General features: G+C 43.5%; 1 protein-coding gene across 1 annotated transcript in view; it reads right to left on the minus strand.

Moving 5' to 3' along the window:
- LOC139732580 (titin-like) overlaps window positions 1-13002 on the minus strand; it is a 207988-nt gene that overhangs the window by 100761 nt on the left and 94225 nt on the right. Inside the window, exons 44-54 of the mRNA XM_071643433.1 lie at window positions 11944-12531; window positions 11020-11319; window positions 9979-10566; window positions 9398-9697; window positions 8465-9046; window positions 7992-8291; window positions 4875-5465; window positions 4125-4421; window positions 2891-3478; window positions 2273-2572; window positions 210-794 (exon numbers count right to left, since the gene is read on the minus strand). Coding sequence (XP_071499534.1) covers window positions 210-794; window positions 2273-2572; window positions 2891-3478; window positions 4125-4421; window positions 4875-5465; window positions 7992-8291; window positions 8465-9046; window positions 9398-9697; window positions 9979-10566; window positions 11020-11319; window positions 11944-12531 — 5019 coding nt within the window. The remainder of the gene's footprint in view (window positions 1-209; window positions 795-2272; window positions 2573-2890; window positions 3479-4124; window positions 4422-4874; window positions 5466-7991; window positions 8292-8464; window positions 9047-9397; window positions 9698-9978; window positions 10567-11019; window positions 11320-11943; window positions 12532-13002) is intronic.

Below are 13002 nucleotides of genomic sequence, written 5' to 3' on the forward strand. Positions count from 1 at the left end.
TATACTAAAACATTTCTCAACAACTTTCTTCAAGTAAAGTATGCTATCTTTTGACTTTACCATTAAATTAGTAGAATCACACCAAATAATGAATAAGTTGATTTACGTTGTATAATGTATTATAGTCTTTCATCTCAAATTAGGTCATGTGTCATGAATAAACAGAAATTTGGAGAAATGTTACGTTTGTGATCACAAATCTTAATTACCGTATGGTAGTTTCGCAACCACACGGGCAGATGGTGCGCTGGGTTCGCTGGTTCCGATCTTGTTCTCAGCCACCACCCTGAACTCGTATTCGTTTCTCTCTACCAGATCCGTGATCTTCAAGGTGGTCTCCCGGACCGGAGTTCGGTTGACCCTAACCCATCGTCCCATGTCCTTCTTCTCGACGATGTATCCCGTTATCGTACTGCCGCCATCTGATTCCGGCGGCGTCCACGACACGGTGGCCGTGTTTTTGCCGACATCGGACACCTCCGGTGCTCCAGGTGGACCGGGAGGCTTGGCGGTGAGTACGACGGTCTGACTCGGTTTACCCGGTCCAGCCTTGTTAACCGCTGTGATGCGGAACTCCGCGTCTTCGCCTTCCTTCAGACCTTTGACAGTGAAGGTCGTGTCGTCAATGGTATCCTTGGTAACCGGTGACCACCGCGCAGAGAAGCGTTCTTTCTTCTCGACGATGTAACCGGTGACCTTGTCTCCCCCGTCAGAAGAGGGCGGGCTCCATGAGAGATTGACGGAAGTTGGTGAGATGCGTTCGACGGACGGCGAAGCAGGTTCACTCGGAGGATCTGGGTTTAATTCAAGGGAGAGGGTAAAAGATCTAGGTAAAATTGTGTGTCGTTAATAATCTTACAGAAGTACTTTGCAAGTTACTGCTTCTGGTTTGCGATCATAACAAGTCGCTTGACATGAAACTCAGATAAACACTTTCTGTATGCCAATATAAGGGAGTTCACGGTTGCGATTTGCGCACGTGCAAAATAAAGGTCAAATGAGAATGTTTGTATATTTGCCATTGACTTTCAAACGAAAACAATCCTCAGGCAATTTCACCTTGTTAGAACGCACATGTGACAGTGATTCATCAATAATGTTTAACAAAAGCTGCACACGCATTTCATTGACATTGATTACAAAGGTGGCATGCTGCAACAAAAAATGCTCTATCAAGGGTCCTTTCCATGTTATTTGAAAGTCTGTGGTGTAAGGGTCAAATGAGAAATGAGCTAACCATGAACTCCCTTATTGTGTAATACGAAATATGTAACCTGACTCGTAATTACTGGCTTAAAGACTAAATTAACAGTTAAATGGTTATCTCATTCTCATAACTAATGTTTTTACATTTGCAGTATTGGAGAGGGATGTCTTTGTAAGCTTCGGACAATATCGAAATCAAATTTGCACAATTGTACATGCATTTCTATTTACTAAGCATGGATGTTAGATGCTAGATGATATGACTTTGATCATCGTGCAGGACGAAAAAAAGTTTCAACAAATATCATACATGAGTGTATTCCAACCGAGTCATCAAAAACTTATCATTAAATTATCAAATTATGAATAATTATGTTAATGAAAAGATATTTTTGTGTGCACTACGGAGTCGGGCTGGCCATGATCGGCTGCTTTCGTAGGTCCCTGACAAACCACTTTTGGTTGGGTGCAGCCATTTGTCTGCATTATATATTGTGTACCCTTGCACGCATGATAGATATAAAGATATTATAATTCGTCTTTGGCATGATATCCATCGGATTATGATATAGCATTCATATTGAGTATAATATGTATTGTGCATTGATGGTAGAAAACATTATAATTATAGTATATCCATTCATCGTATTTTTGCTAGTAAGGAGTTACTTGAATATTTGAAAAAAAGAAATGAAAAAACACAGATATGTTTAAATTGTCTGTACCGAAGAAATGGCTTTATATTGTATTGAAGTAATAATTAGGTATTTCATCCATCCTCTGTATAATTATGTTGTTTCGAGAAATCTTCAATAAATTCTATCATTTGAAAAAAAAAGTCATCAAAAACTAAACCGAGTACAGGCCTATTGCATTATAATCATACACTTTCATTAACAATTAGATTGTTGGCAAGAAAGTGCAATTAATGGTATATGGCAGAATACTTCGGGGGGGGGGGGTAATGAATGAACTCGTTCCTTTCAATGTAGAATCTTGAAATGCATGCTAACATTTTAACATGAATGTACTTCCAGGAAATTAACAAATCGGACAACAGACTTACTGAATGGATACTTAGCCGTGACTGTGATTGGCTCGCTTGGCTTGCCGGGACCCGCCTTGTTGTGAGCAACGACCCGGAATTGATAATCGCTCTTCTCCTTCAGGTTGGGGACGGTGGCGGAAAGTGACGTGACAAGATCTTCTCGCACGCTGGTGAAGCGACTGCTGAATTTGTCCTTCATCTCCACGCTGTAGCCGATGAGCGGGCTTCCCCCGTTCGACAATGGAGCAGTCCATGTCAACGTCACGGAGGTCGGCGAGATTTCTGCAGCAGTCAGATTTCTGGGCGCATCGGGTGCGTCTATACAATAAAACAGTGTCAAGTTATGGTTTCATATTGAGCCATGCAGAGCGGACATATGACGTTTTCACAGTTTATCCCAGATGCAATACCCCAAGATATATGACACAAAACTGCGACATCTTCTACGATAGAGACACAGGCACGAGATAAAAATATTTTCACAAACAATTCTCTTTTATGTTATCATCTTCCACTTCTGTACAGTGGTGTTTGTTACCACATAGTCACAAGAGTCTTGGAATGCGTGTTGCTACTGCCAGATATAGAAAATTAGCTTACAATTAATGTATCAACTCAAAAGGACAACAGACTTACCGTAAGGGGGTTTGGCAATGAACCGTTCTGATGGGAGACTGGGTTCACCTAGGCCAACCTTGTTCTCTGCCATAACCCGGAACTCGTACTCGTTCTTCTCGACAAGGTCTTTGACTGTCATGGTAGTCTCCCGTACAGGCGTTCTGTTGACGCGAACCCATCGGTCACGGCCCCTCTCTCTCCTTTCCACCACGTAACCGGTGATCTTGCTTCCCCCGTCAGAACTTGGTGGAGTCCACGTGAGCGTTGCCGAGGTCTTGTCCACATCGCTAACTTCAGGCGCGCCTGGAGGTCCCGGCGGGTTGATGGTGATCGCCGCTGTCCTGCTCGGGGAACCCGTGCCGGCTTTGTTCACGGCGCTGATGCGGAACTCGACTTCCTCGTCCTCGGGTAGACCGCGGACAGTGAAGGAGGTTTCGTCGATGGCATCGGTGGTGACCGGGGTCCAGGAACCTGACTTGAGTTTCTTCTCGATGATATAGCCAGTGACTTTGGAGCCTCCGTCAGATCGGGGCTTGTTCCACGTGAGCTCCACGCTCGTCGGTGATACACGCTTGATCTCTGGCTCACTGGGGGCTTGTGGAGTATCTAATTTTTAGAGTAATGCAAAGACAGACAGTAAGAAGTCAATTTCAAACAAAAGGTTCATCAATGTGCATCATTTTGTCGAATAAAATGCCGTACCTAAGTCTTGATAAAACGGACTCAAACGCTCATATTTCAATTGAACAAACAAACAAATAAACAAGTTCAAACACACTTCTGTCAGCTGCATAATCTATAGGTAAAGGTCTATGGATTGTAAGATGTGGTGAGCGGTAACCATCAAATTTTACTCCCCCTCAGATGTTTTCATGTATTGTATTCAGAAGTATTTTAGAGTTTTGAAAAAAAAAATCCAAAATTATACGTAAACTGCAAGAGCAAATATTATTTGCTTTCCATACATGTTACGACAATCTAGAAAAAGGACCCTGAAGTGAAGTAGGGCCTACATGTATAGAGTATCATAGCCATGACTAAGAAGTTATTTAATAAGGTTCCAAGATTGCAATTGACACATATCTTTCTGTAGCTTTGCCGTCGTTTTAACATGGTTAAAGGAGTTAATTATCTTTTATATGAGTGTTTATTAACTAACCATAATAAGACCTTCTTCAGAAACTAAAACTGAATAGCACTAAGCTAAATGTAATTTATGTGCATCAATAAACAACATATTTAAAAAACGCACCGAATTCATATTTGGCGGTGAAGCTGTACACTGGACTAGGTTCGCCAGGGCCTGCCTTGTTCACTGCAATCACTCGGAACTGGTACTCGTTATTCTCCTTCAAGTTCTTCAGCTGGAACGTCTCCGTGGTGATGGACTCTTCGGCCCGAGTCCAGCGCGAGCTGTACCGGTCCTTGGTTTCTAGGATGTAGGCTGTGATGGGACTGCCTCCATCCGAGTGGGGCGGGGTCCAACTCAGTGTTGCTGAGGTTGGAGTGATGTCGGAACCTACCGGAGCACCAGGTGCACTTGGGACGTCTGTGTTAAGGGGAAAAGAGAGATACATGTAGAGAGGGAAAAGGAGACAAAGAGTGAGAGAGAGGAAGGGAGAGCTGAAAATTTAATCTAAAGACTGCAGGGACATCACGAAAGGAAGGGCCTTGCGTTGACATACAATGATCTCTCTTGTGAATGCAAGTAATGCGTTACCACATACAACGTAGAAGACTCTGTTAAAGAAGACTTTGTGATCTTTCAAAAGGCAATGCCCATAAAAAGGTTAGATGTACTCCACAAAAGTGGATGATGCAATTTGTAACTATACCAATACTAGTGTATATGTTTCTACCGTCATAGTAATAAACCTTTGATCCAATAGTCTGTCCAATGATATGCAAGACTATACGTGAGCATGAGGAATAGTTTGAATAGCGGTTTCAACCACTGAAGTCCCACACCGTACCATAAGATTGTACCCGTGTGAAATCTTACCGAATGGAGCCTTGGCAGTAAATCTGACAGAAGTATCGCTCGGCTCTCCCTGTCCTGCCTTGTTCTCAGCAATGACCCGGAACTCGTACTCGTTCTTTTCGACGAGATCCCTGACCCTCATCGTGAGTTCCTTCATCGGAGTCCGGTTCACCTTGGTCCAGCGGTCGCGTCCTCGCTCCCTCCTCTCCAGAGTGTAACCAGTGACCTTGCTGCCTCCATCGGAGTCTGGGGGCGTCCAGGTGACAGTCGCTTCAGTCTTGTCGACGTCGCTGACTACAGGTGTTCCTGGAGGTCCAGGAGGCTTGGCCGAGAGGGTGGCCAATTGACTAACCGTGCCAGTACCAGACTTGTTGACGGCGCTCACTCGGAACTCGACGTCCTCGCCCTCGTTGAGACCCCTGACCGTGAAGGAGGTGTCGTCGATGGTGTCAGTCGAGACGGGGGTCCAGCGAGTCGACAGTGGCTCCTTCTTTTCTAGGATGTAGCCGGTGATCGGGGCACCCCCGTCACTCGCCGGTGGAGACCACTTAACCTTTGCTGATGTCTCGGAGACACGAGTTATTTCATCGATGGTTGGCGATCCTGGCTCGCCTGATTGAACAGATTATCATTAGGACATATTAACATAATCAGCAGCATTAACTGCATCTCACAGGGATAAAAGAATATCCTTCAACTTCCTTCAAAGGGAAATTGATTTGATGTTTACTTTTGGCAGTGCGCAGTAACGACATCAACATATTTCACATGACCAACTGAAATTTTGACGATATCAAGGGAATATGAAAACACGTTATATGCTTTGACATTGACAAATTCATACACATCAATCTATCTATCATTTATATACATATATAGAGAGAGAGAAGAAAAGAGGGAGAGAGAGAGGAAGAGAGGAATGTGAAAGAGGAACATCAATATCAATCTAATGTAAGATTATAATTATGAATCAGCTGGTAAAATTTTGACATTTTGCACAGCGTATAAACATGAATAATAATCATGCAAAAACTCGAACAGGAAATATTGATCATACAACATCCAATATCAAATCGAAACATGAACAAAAGAACGACTGAGAAAAAGTAAAGATCCATCTCATCTCCATAAAGCAGGCAACGATCTGTCAAGGCTCATACGAATCAAATTCTGTTCGTAAAACTTGATTAAAATCTAGATTTTGTCAAACTAGCATTCTCCAGAAGACTAACGTAAATACAAATAGGTCTAACGAAAAAAATCTATAAAACTATCATAGTAACTATACGTCTTAACAACATGCAAAAGTAAACAGCGACAAGTTTTATCAAGGTTCTCTTCTGCATGCCTGACAATGCACCTTAACGATATGCTGAGAAAATGTAATGAGAAAGAGATAAGTTACTGGATGGCATGAATTTCAGAAAACGTCATGGTAGAGAAATGATGTAGCCATGGTGTCTAGGTGATAAATGTTTCAAACACCATGGGAAATAGAACAATCTGATGAATGGAAAAAACTGAGCATATCACAAGAGCAAAATCAATGATCAATATCTGATAACTGCGAGTGTTCACTATAGGGGGCATCTTCCAATATCTTACCAAACGGATATTTTGCCGTGACTTTTGTTTCATGGCTAGGCTTGCCCTGCCCAGCCTTGTTCTCGGCAATAACCCGGAAAACGTATTCTTCTTTTTCCCGGAGTCCCGTAACTTTGTACTCCGTGTCTGGAATGGATGTCTTCTCAATCTTCGACCAGCGAGAGCTAAATGCTTCCTTCTTCTCTAGGTAGTATCCCGTGATGCGACTGCCGCCATCGGAAGAGGGCGGGCTCCATGACAAGCGGGCACTCTTTGGTGTGACGTCAGACGCGATAGGGGCGGATGGTGGTCCGGGCACATCTGATTTTTTACGTGGGAATGGTCATTCGAAATGCATGCATCGATGAAAGATGAAGACATGTCATGAAAACTCTCCATCTCGCCCTGTATTCGGGCCACCATGAATGGTAATGAAAACAACGGAACGAGTCCTTTTCCCCCTCATAATATAAATTATGTATTTCTTTCGAACAGTCTTGTTCGGTTTTTACTGTAATTTGTTATTTGGCGGAGGAAAATATGAAATATTTCTTACCAGTTACTAAGTTTTTTTAAAATAAATCAAAGTGTGACTCTCCTTTCCGAAAAAGATAAAAATTATATTTTTTGAAGACCGCGTGAGAGAAATTCGTTGAAAACTTAACTCTAACAGTGAAAACTTTAGATGGATGATAGATCTTTACGACAAAGGACAGTTTGCATCTAGTTTTCCCCGACTTTAATCTCACTTTAAGGAGAGTGTAAATGACATTGTCTTAGGAAAATGAAGCATACATGTAAAAGAAATACAATATAAGAATGAAAATAATTGAATTGCATGCGTTCATAATGCATATAAAAGTATTATTTGTAATGAAATCTAAAGACGTAAGAAACGTATCAAGAATACTCGAACATGCTTAGAAGAAAATGATAAAAAGTCATGATCTATTCAATGTTATTAGAAACAACGCTAGCAAAAAAGGAGAAAACTATTCGAAAGAATTCTCTTAGAAATAGAAAAAATGTCTAACTTGTTCATGCAAAGAATTCATGCGATAATCAAAACGATGCATGGAATGTCGGAAGTTCCTGAAGGAAACGAGCATAATGATATGGAATATGAAATGGAATTGATCCATAGAATTCATTATTGAAAGAAATGGAACTGCACAGCCGCGATAATGACTTATTTTATTTGTCATTTCATTTGAGGAACGATATATTGAAAGAGACTTTATAATGACCAGATTCAATTCAGCTCATCCAGTAGGAATATGTAAAAGACGACTATGCATATTACATCATGAAAATGTTGTGCAAGCGATCAAAAGCTCCTATCCTATAATTGTTTCATGTTTTGATGTATCAATGATTGTGAGCTCTTTATGACGTATGAAATATCTCCGCTACGAACTGCTGCATACACTGACGTCATTCTGACTCCACAGAACAACCTGCTTGCTTTTTGTTCTCATATGTTTGATCTATTCTTGTTCGAGAATAAAGATGATAGAATAAAACTGATCTGAGCTTTTCCGGGGGATGACTTACCAAACGGATGCTTGGCAACAACAGTTGTCTCTACGCTAGGCTTGCTAGGACCAGCCTTGTTCTCAGCGATCACCCTGAACTGGTACTCCATGTTCTCCTTGAGGTTGGTCAGAGTGAAGGATGTCTCGGTCATAAGGTCTTTGTTGACCTTTGACCAGCGAGAGGAGTACTTATCTCTCATCTCCAGGGTGTAGCCGATCACGGGGCTTCCCCCATCACGCTTGGGCGGAACCCAGCTGACGGTGGCCGTCGTGGGGGTCACGTCTGATGTTACAGGTGCATCCGGGGCATTGGGAACATCTACCAATGGAAGGACATAAAACCAAGTATGATGAGATTGTTGAATATGTTTCCAAAGCGTGTCAGTCTCCCTTTGAACATCATACTTTGTGAACCCCGCACAAGGCTAACCATACACTCTAGAATTTGAAGTTGCGGAATCTTAATTGTTTAATTCGCAATTGGATACTCACCGAATGGTGCTTTCGCCACGAATTTGACTGAAGAGTTGCTCGGCTCTCCGAGTCCGACCTTGTTCTCTGCAATGACCCGGAACTCGTAGTCGTTCTTCTCCACGAGGTCAGTGATCGTTATGGTGGTCTCTGGAATGGGAGTTCTGTTGACCTTTACCCAGCTCCTTCCCTTCTCACGCTTCTCGACGATATAACCAATCACGGTACTTCCGCCATCAGAGGTCGGTTTGGTCCAGTTCAGTGTAGCGCAGGTCTTATCAACGTCACTGACCTCAGGCATGCCAGGAGGGCCGGGTGGCTTTACGGCCAGGAGAGACACCTCGCTGGGTTTCCCAGATCCAGCTTTGTTGACTGCAGTCACCCTGAACTCTGCATCCTCACCTTCTTTCAGATCCTTGACGGTGAAGGTGGTGCCGTCCACTGAATCTGTGACGGGTGTCCACCTACCCGATTTGTCCTTCTTTTCGATGATGTAACCCGTGACGCTCGAACCTCCATCTGAGCGCGGCGGCGTCCAGGAGAGTTCGACAGATGTTGGTGAGATGCGCTTGATCTCAGGAGCACTTGGTGCTTGTGGCACATCTAATATGGGAGATGAAGATCACATAAGACCTTGATGTATTCTTTCTTTTAATCTAGGTTTTCAAAAGTATTATACAGATAAAGTACCTTACAACCGATTGTATCCACTTGAACAATGCAATGCGAATCTATCATATATGCGACAAATGGAATGATATCAGACAAAAGAAACCACATGTTTCCTTTTTTTTATGATGTTCCCGTGACCATCGCGCCGTCATCCATTCCCATCGACGAGAGTGCAGCAGAGGTTTGCTCAGATGCGAGTAATGACAAGAGCGTCAAAATTTTGCGACACTTTCTTACGTAATCGGTAGAGAAAATAGTTTGTATGATGGAATGGGGACTCACCAAAGCTGTATTTAGCAGTGACTTTGGTCTCCTTGCTTGGTTCACCAGGTCCCGCCTTATTTTCTGCAATCACCCTGTAGGTGTACTCGTTGTTCTCCTTGAGTCCCGTCACTTTAAAGGTGAGCTCCGTGAAGGAATCCTTGGTAAGCACCGTCCAGCGGGCACTGAAGCGATCCTTCCACTCGATGACGTAATGAGTTATGGGACTTCCCCCATCGGAGGTCGGTTTGGTCCACGTGAGGGTGAGAGATGTTGGGGTGACGTCAGACGCAACGGGTGCTCCTGGGGCACCAGGTACATCTATCGGGCAAACGATTTCAGAAAGAAAGAGTAATCTAGCATGTCTAATCGCATGTTGTATTACTGGTTATCTTAAGTTTTGTTTCTGCAAGTGTGGTAAATGCATAAAAATATATCTTCGTGTGTGTGTTGTGAGGACAAGAGCGTAAGAGAAAATGAGAAAGGCAACTACACATATTTGTTATATAAAAAAAGCAAACATGACTTGGGACACATCACTATAATATTATAATCACTTCACACAGAACCTTCTTAAATACAAATTGATTCAAGGCACGTACCGTAAGGAGACTTCGCTACAAATTTGGCCGAAGGATTACTGGGTGGCCCCAGTCCAGCCTTGTTCTCAGCTATCACTCTGAACTGGTAGTCGCTCCTCTCCACAAGGTCTGTGACTTTCATCGAGAAGCCGTCCACAGGTTTCCTGTTGACACGCACCCATCGGTCTCGGCCCTTCTCACTCCTCTCCACCACGTACCCAGTGATGGTGCTCCCGCCGTCTGATTCCGGTGCGGTCCAGGTCACGGTTGCCGAAGTTTTGTCGATGTCACTAACTTCCGGGGTACCCGGCGCACTGGGCGGCTTAGCAGCAAGAAGGGTGACTTCACTTGGCTTTCCGGAACCAGCCTTGTTGAGGGCGATAACTCTAAATTCGACATCCTCACCCTCCGGAAGACCCTTTACGGTAAAGGTGGTGTCATCAACAGTGTCAGTGGTTACTGGTGTCCAGCGACCGGACTTCTCTTTCTTTTCGACGAGGTAGCCAGTCACGTCTGACCCTCCGTCCGATGAGGGCTTGCTCCACGTCAGCTTGACGGAGGTCGGGGAGATGCGCTCAACATCTGGAGCACCCGGGGCCGTTGGTGTGTCTGCAAGTTCGAAAAGGAAAAGAGTAATATTTCCTATATGCCCTTAACTGTTCACATTTGTCCGTTTACCTGGCATCATGCTTGATTTTATCCATTGGTACATTTCATCAAGAGATATCATTTCAATATATTTCTCTTCAAGTTTCTATCAAATTGGCATTTCAGATAATATAATAATCTTAACATTAAAAGTTTAAATCACAAGATGAACCTCCCTATTTGGGCATGCATTTCCCTCAGAATTGAATATTTAATTGTATTGCTTAAATTTTCCTATACATTTATTGATTTCAACAAGAATGTAGAGAACTACCCGTCTGTGATGTAAGATTTACAGCGTACTGAAAGTACGTGTATACACCATTATTCCTTCATGTGAATACTGAAAACGAGCAAACTCTTTTTTTAATGTTAAACATTTCATCTCTGTTGAAGGAAAGCAAAAACACTCACCAAATTCATACTTGGCCACAACCCTTATCTCCCTGCTGGGTTCGCTCGGACCGGCTTTGTTCTTTGCTATCACTCTGAATGTGTACTCGTTATTCTCCTTGAGACCTTTGACTGTGAACGTGAGGTCGGTGAGGGTGTCCTTCGTCACTGGACTGAAGCGAGTGCTGTACTTGTCCCTGGACTCCAGAATATAGCCAGTGATTGGACTACCGCCATCGGAGTCTGGCGCCGTCCAGGTTAGTGTGACGGAGGTTGGTGAGATGTCAGATGCCTTCGGCGCTCCTGGCTCACTTGGGATATCTGAGGAGCACGAAAAGTAGAGTTAAAAGAGAGTATAGTACTGACATGTAAACCGTTGATATAAAAGTAAACACAAAGAGTGTGTATCTTCTCTCCTTCTTCTTCTTGTCCACTTCTAAATAGTGAAGCCGTCTTCATGACGAATGACGCAGTGCCATGCAGTTACGTCAGACTTCCACACATTTTTTTTTCCTCCTATGTCTCTGGTTGTGGCCGAGTACGTGTCCTCAGGTTGTTATACAAGGGAAAAATTTGTATGATACCATGTGTATGGACTCGCACAGAAATCGACTAAAACAAATTCTTTTCACAAGTGTAATAAAAAAATAGGATAAGGCCTAATCAACGCTATCTGTGCTACGGACCGTGGACAATGTGTACAGTGCTACTGATTTTTTACTGTAGTAGTAGGCACTCAGAGCACACAACGTTTTAAGGTACGTCAACTGCCGGTATTCATTTTGCCCATAGACTGCTCAAAGACATTGGAAATGACAGCAGACAAAAGGCGATGTGCTCTGTGTTTCTTTCTCAAAGAATACAACCGCTATTAATTCCAGGGTGCATGTGAGCGCATATTGTCGTGTTTAATGAAATGGAAGCTTTATATACAGCTGTACTTACCAAATGGAGCCTTGGCAATGAAACTGGCTGATACGGCACTGGGCTCTCCTGGGCCTGTTTTGTTCTCAGCTATGACCCGGAACTCATAGGCATTCTTTTCCACAAGGTCAGTCACCTTCATGCTGACTTCGGGTGTGGGTTTCCGGTTGACTCTGACCCAGCGGTCGCGACCCTTCTCCCTCTTCTCAACAATGTAACCCGTCACGGGACTTCCTCCGTCTGTTTCAGGCGGAGTCCACGACACCGTAGCCGTCGTTTTCTGGACATCGCTGACCTCGGGTCTGCCGGGCGCGCTGGGAGGCTTTGCAGAGAGAATGGTGACATCGCTGGCCGTACCGACGCCTGCCTTGTTGACAGCACTGACTCGGAACTCGACGTCCTCTCCTTCTTTCAGTCCACGGATGACGAAGGTCGTGTCCGATATCGAGTCATCAGTGACTGGTGTCCACCTGCCCGACTTGTCCTTCTTTTCTACGATGTAGCCAGTGACGGAGGATCCACCGTCCGATGTTGGAGGGGTCCAGTCCAACTGGACTGCTGTAGGAGACAGCCGCTTTACCTCGGGTGATGAAGGAGCTCTAGGAGCCTCTGTGAAAAGGAGAGGGAGGAAAGGGATGTCATCAGATATGAAGTCATTACGTAATTATTTCCTCATCTCAACTACACTCTGTCCTTGCAAATACATTGGTTAACGTGTTGTCACGTATATCATACATATTCTGTTATATATTGGAAAGGCAAAATCCATGTTAAGAATCGCAAAGCTGTCCCTATGCGTATCTCAGATGATTGCATTTTTTTCTTTTTTTATAAAAGGTTGTGGTCATTCAAAACAAATAATTGATCAAAAGTCTCTTTAACATAAAGCAGTGTGACGTGATTAAGCTTTCGAGGCTACACTAAACCACGTTTCCCCCCCCCCCAAAAAAAAAAATTATTTAAGGGGGAAATTCCGTATAATTTCGTATCACAAATCTTGAAATCATATTCGTTTCATTCTTCAGAAAGAAAAGCGGATTGACATTGAAATGCATGATTATTTCTGACACGCGATTGGCT

The sequence above is a fragment of the Diadema antillarum genome, unplaced genomic scaffold, assembly GCF_040938485.1.
Source record: "Diadema antillarum isolate AM-2024a unplaced genomic scaffold, OU_Dant_1.0 seq00000437_RagTag, whole genome shotgun sequence".
Taxonomy (NCBI): Eukaryota; Metazoa; Echinodermata; class Echinoidea; order Diadematoida; family Diadematidae; genus Diadema; species Diadema antillarum.